We start from the raw sequence: 17,500 nt of genomic DNA on the forward strand, positions 1-17,500 counted from the left end.
AGGTTTCTGAGATTAGGGGAAAGTCTGAGCTGGCGTTACGCTAAACCAAACGTGGGGATGAGGCAGCGGATTTGTTTTGGCGTTAACGTTAACTGTTGTGATGATGGCTAACGTTAGCTAGCTGGTTAGGCTATCTAGCAGGGCAGCGCTCCACAAGCTTGTTGTGACCAAAACCCCCGCATTTAAAGCATTTCATACTCCCAGAGCTGGTGTAAACCATAGAGAACCTCATGCATTAGCCTACTCAAAATGAAACGTCCAGGGTTTGTGTCTCCAAAATCAACTAACGCTAAACGTTACATGCAAGCTAACGTAGCTAGCTGCGGAGCACTCATGATCTATAAGGAAAACGAATGCGCACATAGCCTACATAATTGTCAACATCACATACATGTATTTTCTTTAATCTAGACTACAGGCATCATTTTTCAGTCAAAAGTGAAACGACACAGATATGATGGCGTATAGTGAGGCTTTCCATGCCTCACTATATAGAACTGGCCCCATGCAAAATTCAGACCGCTTATATGTTGCCGTCATGCCAATAAGAGTCTAAATGTAATTTTTTATGTTTTATCTGCAGACTAAGCAGCTAGGCTTTCGGTTCTATAAAAGCCATTATTTTTTGTATTGACTATTGATACACTTTACTAAAAAAAATATTATATCACAATAGTGATGTCAGATTTGCTTAGGTCAGAGCTATGGAATATTAAATCATCCATCTCGCCCAGCCCTAATTTGATTGTTATGTTTTAGTTTTACATCAAATGAATTAGATGAACTAAATCGTTTACATACTATATTACCAAAGCACACACATACATACCTAACCCTAAAAATGTTTGTTGCCTGCTAGCTATCAGACAGCATAGAGAGACTTAAATATGTGCTGTATCGGTATCGGATCGAAATCGGTATCGAATCGGGTATCGAAATTTGATCGGAATCGGATCGGTTTTGAGCTAAAATATCGAAATCGGATCGGAATTGAAAAATCTCGATCGCAGCATCTCTACTAAATACATGACTATACCAGCTACATACATGGAGACAACAGCAGATACGTAAGGGTTAATGCCCGACGAGGTGTACATTATCACTTTTTAAGGGACGACGCGAGAGGCGTGAACCGTCCGAGGCGAAGCCGAGGATGGTTTGCCTCCGCAAAGTCCCTTAAAAAGTGATAATGTACACCTCGAAGGGCATTAACCCGCTTATACCATGGTCACTTGCCAACAAAACAATAAGACCAGTCATTTATATTTCCATGTGTAATAAATAAAGCAATCTAAATGGCTAAATGTCTGTTATTCATACTGTAAATCAGTCTTCCACGAAATAAAATAGTCCCTCCCACTTCCACCACCCTCCGTTTTAAAGCCGACTCAAACGTTAATTTTATCACAGGAATGCGGGTTTAACGATGTTTTGCGTTCTACATTAAATGAAGACATTACCGTTTGGCCGCTTGCTTTATTTTGTATGATAGATACGTATTGGCCAAGTATATTAACATTTAAGAGCGAAGAGTTTCAGGAAGTGACAGAGCAGCGGGGGCTCGCACTGCGTGTGCTGTTGTGGTGACATGCAGAGAGCTCTCTCTCTCTCTCTCTCTCTCTCTCTCTCTCTCTCTCTCTCTCTCTCTCTCTCTCTCTCTCTCTCTCTCTCTCTCTCTCTCTCTCTCTCTCTCTCTCTCTCTCTCTCTCTCTCTCTCTCTCTCTCTCTCTCTCTCTCTCTCTCTCTCTCTCTCTCTCTCTCTCTCTCTCTCTCTCAAAGGCCCCCGCTCGTGCACGAGCCGAGGGAAATCTCCTTTGTCGCCGAGAAGAGCCTGGTGACGCGAGGTTAAAAATCTCCGAAACGAAAATCAAAATTGTAAATAAGAGTTATTTTTGATAAACTGAGCACACAGGGGTGATTTAAATACTTACTTTGACCGAGTCAATTTTTTTCTCAAGATCCAAAATTGTCATATTAACCCTTAACGGGGGTATAGAGCTCAAACTGCTCTCCTGATAACACTGATGAAACTATGGCGCATTGATATGAACGGTGAACAGACCATTTAGCTAGGTGTCCATTATCACTGTACAATATCACTTTTTAATGGACACCTTGCAGCCAATCAGAATCGAGTATTCACCCAGACCATGGTATAAATAAAGGATAACATGCTTACACGGGGGTGGGGGGTGAGGGGGAGGGGGGGTACCTGAGGAGCACTCCCTCTCTGTCTCTGTCCCTCTTCCCTTCTTTCTCTGGGAAGTAAACTTGGAGAGTGAAAACAGGAAGTAGGGCCTACCGTGTGACTCAAACACACCGCCCCTATATTTAGATGTGTGCACAGACACGCGCGCACACACACACACACACACACACACACACACACACACACAACACACACACACACACACATAGTCGCATTACACGCACAAACGCAGCTCCGCCCCCATTTCCTTGGGTCCACAGAGGGGACAGTGAGGAGCACCCCTCCACTACGGCCCGCAGGGGAAACGGGGTCAAGAAGAGAGAAGGCCTGTGCTGCTCCTCTGTTCTGTTCTGTCTGCAGAAGAACACTTCATACTGGCCTAAGATGCTCAACTGGATGGCAATAGAATTAACTGGGCTGAAAATGTCCTGTTTAAGTGTCCTTGAGTAAGACAGCGAATGACAACGACTAGCAGGTCCAGGGGAAAAACGCTCTCTGGTGCCAGCAGGCACTATTATACAGTATGGAAGTCTCAGAGGTCTGTGCAAACATACAATGGAGTGCTATACATTCCTGACTATATACATCATAGATAGAGAGATAGAGAGATAGATAGATAGAGAGAGATAGATACATAGATAGAGAGATAGATAGAGAGATAGATAGATAGATAGATAGATAGATAGATACATAGATAGATAGATAGATAGATAGTAGATAGATAGATAGATAGATAGATAGATAGATAGATAGATAGATAGATAGAGAGATAGAGAGATAGATAGATAGATAGATAGATAGGTAGATAAATAGATAGATAGGTAGATAGATAGATAGATAGATAGATAGATAGATAGATAGATAGATAGATAGATAGATAGATAGATAGATAGATAGATAGATATGAAATGGTATGAAAATTTCATATCACGATTACAGAGACCTATCTGGATAAAATAAAGGCAAAATGACCAGAAAATAATCTAAAAAACAAAAAAACAGTACACTCACTGAAATCATTTCACCATGCAAGGCCTGCATCTAGGAGACTGTTGCTAACTTTGGTTGATGACGGACAGTATTTACCGTGTTTTTCAAAGCGCTGTAATCGCGGTAACACGGTAGTCACTGTACTGTAACACAGGTTTAATGCTAATTACATTTTTAAAACGGTATTGCTAACCGCCAGGAATTTTATCACGGTTTATCATTAAACCGGTAATCATTTCATCCCTACACACACAGAGCAATGTTGAGAATATTGATGTAGCACTCATTCAATGGAACTGAATAGAATACAGAAATGAAATGAACTGAAATGAAATGAATGTAACTGAATTGAGAAAGAGGGAGAGCAGGGAAGAGAGACTGAGATGAATAGAGGGAGAGAGAGAGAGAGAGAGAGAGAGAGAGAGAGAGAGAGAGAGAGAGAGAGAGAGAGAGAGAGGGGATAGACCTATACCTCAATCAGCTGAGTCATGGTTTCAGAAGAGGATATTTTGTCCTGCCAGGGCAAACCAAAACACATCTCTCTCTCTCTCTCTCTCTCTCTCTCTCTCTCTCTCTCTCTCTCTCTCGCTCGGTGTCTCTCTCCCTTTTATGTACAGTGTTGATGCCCCATTTCGCATGACATTTAATCCTGGGTTAAGTGCATTTTAAACTCGTTGCAGGCTAAAAGCTAAAGGGGCTCTAAAATAAATAATCAAATTGTATTAATAATTATTGAAATCGAAGTATATTCGAATCTCGAAATTCGTTCCAACAGCCCTAGAGCAGGGGTTTTCAAAGTCTGAGACAGTGGGCCTCCCCCTCAGACAAAGCCTGGATAAAGCATCCCCCCCCACCGATCAGGAATATGTTATTTGATCCCTTTGCAACTCAACTATTGATCCCTGATAGCCTGATATTACTGTTAACAGACTTCAGATTAAAAAAGGTCTGTCTGAAGGCACTGATTTGTGTCTGACTCTGGGAAAGTGGGAAAAACCGTAAAATTCCCCCAAATTACTGTATCTCTGAACTATCTCTTTCACCAAACCACACGCATTTAGGCTATTCTGTATATTATGATCTCCTTTTGATAACTAATGTAATAACTAAATATGTTGTCACTCGTGTTCTCCCTGAAATTGTTTAGAGCCCCCCCCCCCCTGGCCCTGGGGAGGCCCCGCCTCCCACTTTGAAAAGCTCTGAACTCAAGTCAGTATGATCAAATGTTTCATGTCCTCTTTAAAGCAGAGAGACTGTGTGGGTGACACCAAACACTCCACACACCACCACCCCCCCACCCGCTTCACTCACTCAGCCATTCAGACATATAGTCCATGGGCCAAGGCTCAAATTTTGACATATCGGTACCACCTGAGGTGACCGCACGATTTTGTTATTTTTGTCTTCCTACATGTCTCTAGTTTATATTTTGGTATGATAACCCTTCCGATTTGGTAGCTTAAGGATAGTTATCACTCTGTAAACAAACCTACCCCCAAAAAATGACAAAACCCTGATTTCATCATATCTCCTGAACCACACATGATAACGCAGAAAATGTGATGTCTACCCCTATGTTTTCATGGTCAGGGATTACAATGACACCCTATACAACATCATAAACTGTTCACATGAATAGTTAATGGTGAATTAAGTGGTGTTTTGGTGAATTCAGTGGTGTTTTGAGAAGGATACAATGCAATTAGTCCATGGGCCAATGGTGAAATCGGTACCACCTAAGGGGACCGCGCAATTTTTGTATTTTTGTCTTCCTACATGTCTCTAGTTTATATTTTGGTATGATAACCGTGCCAATCTGGTAGCTTATTGATAGTTATCACTCTGTAAAAAACCTTCTCCCATATAAATGACAAAACCCTGATTTCTGTGTATTAGTCCAGATGATATGTGAAAATCATGTTCACTTTTTCATAAAAGCATGAAACTTGGTACACATATAGTTTGGGGCCCCGTAAATCTTCAGAAATTAAGCCATCACAAAAATGCCTCGCGGTGGCCATTTTAATTCCGCCATAAGTGAATTATGTCGTTTGCATCATATCTCCTGAACCACACATGATAACACAGGAAAGGTGATGTCTATCCCTATGTTTTCATGGTCAAGGATTACAATGATACCATATAGAACATCATAAACTGTTAAAGTAACTAATCAATGGTGAATTTAATGACGTGAGAAGGAAATCACAGTTTCTGATAACTGATGCTATAACCTCAATTCCATGACCACTCTCTGGCTAAGATTTTTTGATGAGTAATTTGACTTCTATGGGCCTTTTGTTAAAATAGCCCCCAGGCCCCTCCCAAACATCCTCCGACTTTCTGCCAGATGGCCAAATCCAAGATGGCCACTGGTACAATCTTGAAAAATTTACTTTTGAACCAGAGCACCTAGAATAATGTATGAAGACACTTTTCGGTGTAAGTCAACCACAAAGAATCTGATTCTGACATCAGTTTAACATTCTGTCATAATTTTGACCCACAATTCCAAGATGGCTGCCATCCAGTAGCGTGAAAACTTAACTTTTGAATGGCAACATATACGTATGTGGTGTTTGGGGTTTACCATTTTTAGACTAAGGACGGAGATTAACAATGGTGAATTATAGCTATTTTAATTGCAAATCCATGCCTACCAAACATGGTTTAGTAATGACAATTATTGTGTTTTGAGGGTAATTTCATAATTATGTTAGTCTCGTTGGCCAGCCTCCCCTCCCTACCGGGAGAGGAGTCTGGCGCCACGGAAACAGGCAACTGGGATAAGCCCTCCCCTGCTCTACAGCTGCTCTCCCATTGGAGCGACTGTTTCAGTGGGTGCCGGATGTCTGCTCCCGGCTTATTACAAACTCTGTCATTGGCTCCGACCACGTCAATCAGAGCAGCTTCCACTCCCTCCTCCCTGTGTGTCGCTGTAAATAGTGCCCTGCCGCCTCAGTGAAAACAACAACGCTAACTAGCTAGCAAGCTAACGGCAGAAACCTACACACTAGCTCGTTGCTACACGCTGAAAAGGGCAAGTTGGATTGTTGGAAACTATTTTCCAAGGGCACTGCCGCTAAGCGCTGCCCATCGCAATCCCACTATGGAGACCTGTGTGGGAGGGGAGGCTGGCCAGCGAGACTATGGGAAAGGTGAAGGTGAATAGCCTATGTCCATTGTCCAACAAGTTTTCTCAATTAATTTCCCTCTTTGCGATGTGATAAAAGTTTCTCAGTGAGTTATAGTTGATTGCATTGCCTCACTGAATTATCTGCTAATATCCAATTTTAGCAGCAGAATTTGATGTCCTGGTGTGGGCACGTCCGTGTGTAATGACATATCCAAAAGGAATTTTACTCTGCGCTGCACAGCATAGAGATTATGGTGCGCTCAAGCGCAGCAGAGTATTTAGCGCGTAAGAGGTGCTTTTTTTTAGCGTGTAAGAGGTGCTGCCCCGTATTCTGAGCAGAAACGGCTGATTGTGGCACGTCTATGTCCAGTAAAATTATAACAGGCATGCGCTTGTGCACGCCCCCAATTTGCATTGCGCGCGGCGTACCGCTTTTGCGAAGATAGGGCCCCCGGGACTTGCAAGAATCTGGTCAACTTCTCCTCTCCTGCAGCATGGGCTGATTTTAAGTCTGCAATGAGTGGATGCGAAAAGGAGCAAAAACACCAGACGCTGAAGTGATGAAGCATCTGGAAGCGCAGCCAGTTTCATTTTGGTGCACTTGTTAGCACATTAGACCGTTCAGTCAGACCAGCCGTGATGCGGCCGGCTCGCCCCATGCAGAGATTGTTTCGGCGTCTGATCTATTTTTGTGTGAGACCCGCGAGTGATTGTGTGAAGCCAGATAGGAAGTCAGTACAAGTGGTCACCGGCGCGGAGCAAAGCAGTGCGTCTGGTGTGAATGGCCAGGGTCCTGCTCGAGCTGAATTTACACACAGCGGCACTTCGCGTCTGCAGCATCACAATCATCTTCCACCCTCCTCCCTGCATGCATGCTCCAACCCGCTCTGACTGACTGGTGGCGACCATTTATGGATTTCGTTTCCACTCCCTCCGTGTCGAATCTGTCTATCTCAAATGCCTGTGCCACTGTGAAACAACAACATCAACAATGCTAGCTCGTTGCTACATGCTGAAAACGGTTGGATCTGGATTGTGCAATAAAGCAGGCCTGCTTGATACGTTTGGTGGATAGTTGTAAAGGTGAACGGAGCCTTTTTCCCCTATACCAGGGTGGAGGTATTAGCAGCCAGACTCTGCCATTGTAGGGAGGGAGTCTGGCAAGCGAGACTACCCGGGGAGGAACTCAAGGTAGGAGCTGCTGAGATGGAGTGGAGCACTCCAAGGCAGTGATTGACCTGGTTGTGGTCAACTTGTAAACCTCCACGAGTTGCTGGAACATTGTGTTTTTGATGAATGTGTGGCCTTATTCAACTCCAACAGCACATACAGGAAGACGCAGAAGAGCAAGCGCATCTAGAAGCTCTATCTCCAATCTGTAGGGCTGCAAGAACCCTACAACACTCTCGTTGACATGGGCATGATGTAGATGATGGCAACTCCATCAGCAATTGGATTGGCAGACACAAGATGGCACCCCATACAAGTGGTCGGACTATCTCCACAAGGTGTCATCCATCATCCTTGTCCGCCATGGTGATGTTGACATATCTGTGTGATCGACCGGTATGACACAGCATACTTGGCTAAAGATGATGACCGGAATCTGATGATTCAGAATCTATAGCTACAGCTAATAAAAAGAGCTTATTTTAGTTATCTTGTCATACATTCATTAAATATTTTAATGCAAGAAATCCTGGGGGTAGTTGGTACAGCAGTACCAAGGTAAAATGGGTGTTGACATTAACATATTTTCATTGAACATAATTCTGAAATGACTCCCAAAACATCCACCATTGTTAATCTCCTTCCTTGTGGTAAACCCCAAACGCACAGTATACCTTCCCATTCAAAAGTTACATTTCCACAATACTGGATGGCAGCCATCTTGGAATTCTGGGTCAAAACTATGCCATAATGTCAAACTGATGTCAGAATCGGATTCCTCGTGGTTGACTTACACCGAAAAGTGTCTTCATACATTATTCTATGTGCTCTGGGTCAAAACTAAATTTTTTAACATGGCGCCAGTGGCCATCTTGGATTTGGCCATCTGGCAAGGAAAATCCCAGGATCCTTAGGAGGGACCTGGGCGCTATTTTAACAAAAGGTCTATATAAGTCAAATCACTCATCAAAACATCTTAGCCAGAGAATGGTCATGGCTTTGAAGTTATAGCATCGGTTATCAGATACTGTCATTTCCTTCTCACAACGTCATCAAATTCACCATTGATTAGTCACTTTAACAGTTTATGATGTTCTATATGGTATCATTGTAATCCTTGACCATGAAAACATTGGGATAGACATCTCCTTTTCAGTGTTAGCATGTGTGGTTCAGGAGATAGGATGCAAACTACATAATTTGCTTATGGCAGAATTAAAATGGCCGCCACAAGGCATTTTTGCGATGGCTCAATTTCTGAAACTGTACAGGGCCCCAAACTATAAGCGTACCAAGTTTCATGCTTTTACGAAAAAGGGAACATCATTTTCACATATCATCTGGACTAATACACATAAATCAGGGTTTTGTCATTTATATGGGGGTAGGTTTGTTTACAGAGTGATAACTATCCTTAAGCTACCAAATCAGCAGGGTTATCATACCAAAATATAAACTAGAGACATGTAGGAAGACAAAAATAACAAAATCGTGCGGTCACCTCAGGTGGTACCGATTTTTGCCTTGGCCCATGGACTAATAGAGCCATTAATTCAACGCCCCCTCTCTCTCTCTCTTGTCTGCCTGTCTCTCTCTCTCTCTCTCTCTTGTCTGCCTGTCTCTCTCTCTCTCTCTCTCTCTCTTGTCTGCCTGTCTCTCTCTCTCTCTCTTGTCTGCCTGTCTCTCTCTCTCTCTTGTCTGCCTGTCTCTCTCTCTCTCTCTCTTGTCTGCCTGTCTCTCTCTCTCTCTCTCTTGTCTGCCTGGCTGTCTCTCCCCCCTCTCTCTCTCTTGTCTGCCTGGCTGTCTCACCCCCCTCTCTCTCTCTCTCTTGTCTGCCTGGCTGTCTCTCCCCCCTCTCTCTCTCCCTCTTGTCTGCCTGGCTGTCTCTCCCCCCTCTCTCTCTCTCTCTTGTCTGCCTGGCTGTCTCTCCCCCCCCCCCCCCTCTCTCTCTCTCTTGTCTGCCTGGCTGTCTCTCTCCACCCCCCCCCCCTCTCTCTCTCTCTCTCTTGTCTGCCTGGCTGTCTCTCCCCCCTCTCTCTCTCTCTTGTCTGCTTGGCTGTCTCTCCCCCCTCTCTCTCTCTCTTGTCTGCCTGGCTGTCTCTCCCCCCTCTCTCTCTCTCTTGTCTGCCTGGCTGTCTCTCCCCCCTCTCTCTCTCTCTTGTCTGCCTGGCTGTCTCTCCCCCCTCTCTCTCTCTCTCTCTTGTCTGCCTGGCTGCCCCCCCCCCCCCCCCCCTCTCTCCCCCCCCCCTCTCTCTCTTGTCTGCCTGTCTCTCTCTCCCCTCTCTCTCTCTCTTGTCTGTCTGTCTCTCTCTCTCTCTCTCTCTCTCTCTTGTCTGCCTGGCTGTCTCTCTCCCCTCTCTCTATTGTCTCTCTCTCTCTCTCTCTCTTGTCTGCCTGGCTGTCTCTCTCCCCTCTCTCTCTTGTCTCTCTCTCTCTCTCTCTCTCTTGTCTGCCTGGCTGTCTCTCTCCCCTCACTCGCTGTCTGTTGTGCACTAAATCAAACGCTGTGTTTCTCTCTGTCCCTTCTGGCCTCGGCCCCGCCCCTCTCTTTAATGACAAGTTCTAACAAGGCCACTGCCCACACATGATGACATCACCGCTCAGAGATGACAGGATGAATTCCTGATCAGATTAGAAATCCCATCTGCGTTTGATGTCTAGTGTGTGTGTGTGTGTGTGTGTGTGTGTGTGTGTGTGTGTGTGTGTGTCTGTGTGTCTGTGTGTGATTGGATTTGTGCTCTCGGTTTGCATTTGTCTCTGGGTGCTTACAATACACTCTTTATAACACTATGGATTTTTTCACCCCGAATCCAACGCCGCCATCCGTGAGTCTGTACGAGTTACGGTTGCAGAGATACGTCTCCGCCCTGCCTGCAGGACTACAGGAGAGAGAGGACAGCGGGGGGTTGGGGATTCCAAGTCACTGACCAAACCCTCTATTTCAGTGATTGCTGTCAGAATATAGAGCCATTTAACATATTTTAACACAAAAACATTGCTTTAGTGTAAAGATATATGGTAGTAAATGTAGTCATAGTTTACAAATAAGCCTAAAAGAGGATCTCATAAGCGTACTAAAAGTGGCCAGTGCCCACCTGACAGTGGAAAAAGCATGGAAAGAGTGGGTGCCAGCTGAACAGCGGGACGGTCCAGAATGACCACATGATGTCAATTCAGGCAGTGGTCTTTGACTCTTTGTGCCCACAGATCATTTTGCACAATCACCATTTTCATATCACTACATCATACACATCACACTACATCATACACATCACACTACATCATATCACTACATCATACACATCACACTACATCATATCACTACACGTCCTTCCTCATGCCTGCTGGATCATGAGCTCATATCGCTGGCATGTGGATTGAGTGTGTCTGTGTGTGTGTGTGTGTGTGTGTGTGTGTGTGTGTGTGTGTGTGTGTGTGTGTGTGTGTGTGTGTGTGTGTGTGTGCGAGCATGCGTGTGTGCCAGTGTGTAAAGTGAACGTGCACAGACGCAGTGAGATGCAATGTGCCGCCTCACGGTGGTGTGGATGCCCGGGGCACAGTTGGTGTGTTCTGGTTGAGTAACAGTGTGACCAGCTGGGCTGCTATGATGACTGTGTGCTGTGACTGTGTGCTATGACTGTGTGCTATGACTGTGTGCTGTGCTGCTGCAAAGGCTGATTCCTCACAGGCCCTTGTAGAGGCTTGCAAGCGTGCCTTGCAGCAACACACACACACACGGAAAACTAGCAGTGCTGCAGCAAATCAGCAATACCCACACTAACACACACACACACACTCACCATTAACCCAGTCAAGCAGAACACATCGACAGGCTGGCACACACACACACGCACACGCGCACACACACAACCCCCCACACACACACAGACACACACACACACACACACACACACACACACACAGACACACACACACACTCACAATTAACTCACTCAAGCATAACACAATGACAGGCTGGCACACACACACACACACACACACACACACACACACACACACACACACACACACTCACTCACCATTAACCCAGTCAATCAGAACACACTGACAGGCTGGCACACACACACACACACACACACACACACACACACACACACACACACACACACACACACAGTTATTCTTGACATTTTGAATGGAAGTGTTTTTCTTTCGTTTTGATCAGGCACTAGTCACAACGTGGGGGAAAGGTTTCTGTTCACACCCTCATGTTCACTGGAAATGCCTTTTGGGAGTTTCCCATGGGAAAGAAGTCACTGATGCTAGTAGCTGCAAGCTAGAGTGTTGCATGCAGCAGCAAGCCATGTCCTATAGTTAAGACCAATGCTGCTGAACGCTGTTTGGACAGCAGAGGGACTTCTGAGACGAGTGAGAGGCAAAGAATACAAAAACAACACACCCAATTTTGGGTTGACTGGACAATTCATCATCTCTAAAAAAAATATTAGAAAACTGAATTTGACAGTCCACACTACTGATTTGAAGCCTTTAGACCAGGATGGATGCTGGACTAAAGCTCGTTTGTGTGTTTTGGGGGAAATGGCTGGTAGTCCAAAACATGCGCTTTTTGGATTTTTGGCTCAAAATATGAAAAAATATTATTTTTACAAAAAATCACAAAAAATACAAAAACCCACTGATGATGTCACAATGTCTGTGAAATCATCAGTAATGTCATCAGTGACATATTATTGACCAAAAATCATCTCATGACATCACTGATGATGTCATAGGCTAGTGATGTCATAGGTATTGTGACATCATTCCTGCCAATCTTTGACACTAGGCATCTTGCAGTGGTGACATTTGTAAAACACCCCAAGCTGCCCATAATATCAGACCCAAATCCAGTTTGTCTTTATGGAAAGGAAAAAAAAATAACTTTTTTTTTTTACTGTACTTTTTTTTTTTTTTACTGTACTTACTGTACACTGGCATTTGAGGGGTTAAAATTCGAATAGGTATGAAATGTTGGTATGAGGTATTAGGGAAGAAGTTACCAATGAATTATAAACAGTCAAAAATTTAAAAATTTAAATTAATATTTATAAATTAGTACAGTATTCCCATTAAGGTCCATCAGATGGACTAACAGTAAGTTGAGGATTATTCGTAATTGGCGTACAAGGGTTAAGTCAATTAACAGATCAAAATATGAACATGCACATGTACAAGAAAATCCGTTGATGAGGTTATATTGCATGAACTTGGACACACTCAACAACAATTTGAACTACAATAGTTCCTGGGGCTCATACAGGCTGTCAGGTCTCTTGCTGAAACATGTCTGCTGGCTTGGCCACAGTCTCGGGGAAGTCAGACAAAACAAAGAGGTGAATCGTTGTGCTTAAGGCCATAATCATAAGACATAATAAGACCGTCAACCATAAATCATAAGACATTTTTCTCTCATGCATCAAAATGCAAAAAGCAGCTATGAGCGTCGCTATAGAGAGCCAAAGTGAACGTCGCTTCCTGCACCATTGCTCTGCTTGCCTATTCCAAGATGAAGCTAAAGTGAACATTACTCAGTGGGAAATGAAGAGGCTTCTTATTTCCCACCTGTGATGCTCATTTATGTGTCTGTCTGACAGAACAGGTGAATGTGCACTGCAGCTATATAGGGAGCGCCCTAAATAACTTGTGCTTGTACTGCGGGGGAAAGATGCAGGTGCTTAAAACACTGTGCCTCCTGTGGGAGCACAGCCTAAAGCATCCACAAGATGACACCATGCATTCCAAGGTGAAGTGCTTATATGCAGACCAAGTGCTGCTGTGCAGGGGTGTTCTGTTTTTTTTGCCCTAAAATAATCCAGCTAACCATTTGATGCTTACATTGCTCAAATTTAAATAATGGCTCCCAAAATCATGACAGACAGGCAGGCAGACAGACAGACAGACAGGCAGGCAGGCAGACAGACAGACAGACAGGCAGGCAGGCAGGCAGGCAGACAGGCAGGCAGGCAGGCAGGCAGACAGGCAGGCAGACAGACAGACAGACAGACAGGCAGGCAGGCAGACAGACAGACAGACAGGCAGGCAGGCAGGCAGGCAGACAGGCAGGCAGGCAGACAGGCAGGCAGACAGACAGACAGACAGACAGACAGACAGACAGACAGGCAGGCAGGCAGACAGACAGACAGACAGACAGGCAGGCACAGGCAGACAGGCAGACAGACAGACAGGCAGGCAGGCAGACAGACAGGCAGGCAGACAGACAGACAGACAGGCAGACAGGCAGGCAGACAGACAGACAGACAGACAGACAGACAGACAGACAGACAGACAGGCAGGCAGGCAGATAGACAGACAGACAGACAGACAGACAGGCAGGCAGACAGACAGACAGACAGACAGGCAGGCAGGCAGGCAGACAGACAGACAGACAGACAGACACCGCCCACCCACCTATAGGGGCCATCATGCAACTGTGCACCATCGGCTCATACTACATCACAGTTGCTCGAGTGACATCACTGATGATGTCATCACAATTGCTCAAGTGACATCACAGAGGCCCTGCAGCCTTCACACAGCATGCAGCACAGAGGCCCTGCAGCAGTACACTGTTGAAATATCTCACTAGCACCAATATGCTGCAAGCTGTTACCCAACTCACCCACCTCCCATTTTATCCAGCTCTTGTTCTTGTTCTCTCTCTCTCTCTCTCTCTCTCTCTCTCTCTCTTGTTCTCTCTCTCTCTCTCTCTCTCTCTCTGTCTCTCTCTCTTTCTTGTTCTCTCTCTCTCTCTCTCTCTCTTGTTCTCTCTCTCTCTCTCTCTCTCGCTCTCTCTCTCGCTCTCTCTCTCTATAATGGACCTGATGGCCTCATCAATAATACACTCAAACATCGGTCTGCTTCAGCTGCTTCAGACAACAAAGACATGAGCTGATTCTTGCCATGTGTGTGTACTGTGTGTGTGTGTGTGTGTGTGTGTGTGTGTGTACTGTGTGTGTGTGTGTGTGTGTGTGTGTGTGTGTGTGTGTGTGTGTGTGTGTGTGTGTGTGTGTGTGTGTGTGTGTGTGTGCGCGCGTGTGCATGTGTGTGTGTGTGTGTGTGTGTGTGTGTGTGTGTGTGCATGCATGTGTGTGTGTGCGTGTGTAGTGCTAGTGCACCTGCGTCCTTACACCTGCATGCTTGTGTTACACAACAAAACTGTTACAACAATGTATCTCATTAGTGCTACAAAATGTAATGACAAAAGGTTACAGTCACACTGCTGATTAAGATGCTACATCATGTGGTATCTCATCAGCATTGGGTGTAACAACATGTACAAAACTTCTTCATTGCTCAATTATTTTTGTTGTGAATTAAAAAAAAAATCTAATCCTAAGAAGAGCGGCATATAACAATTAACCTGGCAGAAATCAAATAAATATGACTTTCTGCATAATTCTGCACACAGACAGACCAATGTCTTTCTCTAGAAACACGGATAACATCTCAATGAGTTTGGTCTATTCAACCTAAAGGAATGCTCCAAGTCTGTACTGTTCAGATAGATAGATAGTGACAAACAGGAGGACTTTTATATTGGCACAGCAGCAGCACATGCATCAGTTGCATGCTCTGTGTGAACCTGTATGGCACGTCTTCCCATATAGAATATCTCTGAGCCTTTAGCTTGCACACAAAGAGACCCTCTCAGCCTGTCTCTGGCTTTGCTACACCAGCTTATGAGAGGGCAGAAACATGATATACTGCATTATCCTCTCAATGCTGCTGACATGTGAACGCATTATTACCCACATGGATGACACACACAACACAAGTGTGTAGTACAGTCAGTGTGCTCTGTGCTGTGTGGGTAATATAGCACCTGGTAAACTCACTCCTAAGTTCAAACGCATCTCCTTCCACCATGATGTGAACCTGGAGTCCTTTCAGGAGGTGGATCGGACCGGATCGCGCGTAATCATCAACTTTCGTCAGGTCAAGTGGTGCTAGGCTAGCTAGCTCAGTGGAAGGTTTGTGTAGTTTGAGCTAAGCTAAGAAGCACACCCTAACCCTGAATGCTTACAGTGTGTGTGACAGCCAGGTGTGACCATGTACACACAGACACATCACTGACACCACACAAAGCTGTTGAACATGTGAATGTCAACCACATCCTCAGCTATCCCACTTTTCCTCTCATTATCTCTCTTCAAGCTATGTGCTTCTTGCAGAGCGCTATACCAGAACCCCCATGGTGTGTGTTTGTGCTGCTGTCAGTTAGCCTAGTGTTCAATACAGTAGAATCAAGCCTTTGTAAAAACAAACTATTATCATATAAAGGATATCACCACAAAACTATAAGTCCCAAATGGAATTATTGTATGGATATTACAGGAATACTACACTTACATACTATACTGTAGGAGACAAACTACCACAAATTAAATGATAATAAGGGCACACACCTGTAATAGAATAGAATAGAATAGAATAGAATAGAATAGAACATGAGGGTATGCTGTGCAGATGTTTTTGTGTGTTGAATGAATTGCATGATTGGGAATAATAGGGAAAATCCAATGAGGTATATAACTGAGGTCTATGGTGTATGACAGTGGTCTATAAGTGAGGTCTATGGTGTATGAGGTCTATAACTGAGGTCTATGGTGTATGACAGTGGTTTATAAGTGAGGTCTATGGTGTATGAGGTCTATAACTGAGGTCTATGGTGTATGACAGTGGTCTATAACTGAGGTCTATGGTGTCTGACAGTGGTTCTCACAGGGGTCCTTGAGGGGGTTCCAGGGTGGTCCCCAGTCAATAGAATAGAACATGTAGGTAATCTATGGAGATGTTTCTGGTGGAGTGCTGAATGGATTGCATTATTGGTCATTATAGGGGAAAATTCCATTTGGTCTAATGGCTGGGAGGTGTATGATGTATGAGACGTATGTCAGCCTCAAAGAGAATAGAATAGAAGAGAATAGAATAGGATAATATGATGGTAGGTAGGCTATACAGTATTTTTGTAGAGTGTTGAATAATGAATTGCATGTGCATGATTGATTGACTGGAGTGTATGATGTTATGTATGAGATGTGTCAGCCTGAATAGAATAGAACAGAACAGAACAGAACAGAACAGAACAGAACAGAACAGAACAGAATAGAATAGAATAGAATAGAATCGAATAGAAATAGAATAGAATAGAATAGAAATAGAATAGAATAGAATAGAATGTGCCATATTGAAAGTAGAAGTTTTGGGGAGAAGTGTTGGTGCACACAGTCAGTCTGTGACTGAACTGACCTGTGTGACTGCCTGGCTGGTGCACAGTCAGTGTGACGGAGTGACTGCCTGGCTGGTGCACACAGTCAGTGTGACGGAGTGACTGCCTGGCTGGTGCACACACACATACACAGTCAGTGTGACGGAGTGACTGCCTGGCTGGTGCACACACACACACACAGTCAGTGTGACGGAGTGACTGCCTGGCTGGTGCACACACACACACACACAGTCAGTGTGACGGAGTGACTGCCTGGCTGGTGCACACACACACACAGTCAGTGTGACGGAGTGACTGCCTGGCTGGTGCACACACACACACACAGTCAGTGTGACGGAGTGACTGCCTGGCTGGTGCACACACACACACACACAGTCAGTGTGTGACGGAGTGACATCGCGTGCCATGCCTTGAAAAGAAAAACTCACCCAGTTCTCGAAGTGCTTGCTGCCATTGTGCAGGAGGATGTCTTCGAACGGGATGATGCAGTTGGCCACGAAGTCGTCGTACCCGATGGGCGCGTCGTGGAAGACGGACAGCTCGATCCTGCGGCCGTCGCGCACCTCCGTGGTGAACTCGTCGTTCCACGCGGGGCTGTTGGTGCGCTGCTTGGTGCACGTCTGGCCCACGCGCGAGTTGTCCACGTTCAGCGCGAGGTACGTGTCCAGCAGGAACGACGTCGCGTGCGTCTTGGGGCCCACGGCCTGGTGCCGCAGGGACCAGGCGGTGGGCTTCAGCTCCAGCG

At 45.0% G+C, this 17,500-nt stretch overlaps 1 protein-coding gene across 1 annotated transcript in view; it reads right to left on the minus strand.

The window, feature by feature from the left end:
* The window catches only part of LOC310795968 (protein kinase C epsilon type-like), a 93,562-nt gene that overhangs the window by 75,757 nt on the left and 305 nt on the right, over nucleotides 1–17,500 (minus strand). The window contains exon 1 of the mRNA XM_083658080.1: nucleotides 17,184–17,500. This exon is cut by the window's right edge and continues 305 nt beyond it. Within this exon, the coding sequence (XP_083514206.1) occupies nucleotides 17,184–17,500 (317 nt within the window). The remainder of the gene's footprint in view (nucleotides 1–17,183) is intronic.

The sequence above is a fragment of the Poromitra crassiceps genome (assembly GCF_964638095.1).
Source record: "Poromitra crassiceps genome assembly, chromosome: 22".
In the NCBI taxonomy this organism is placed as follows: Eukaryota; Metazoa; Chordata; class Actinopteri; order Beryciformes; family Melamphaidae; genus Poromitra; species Poromitra crassiceps.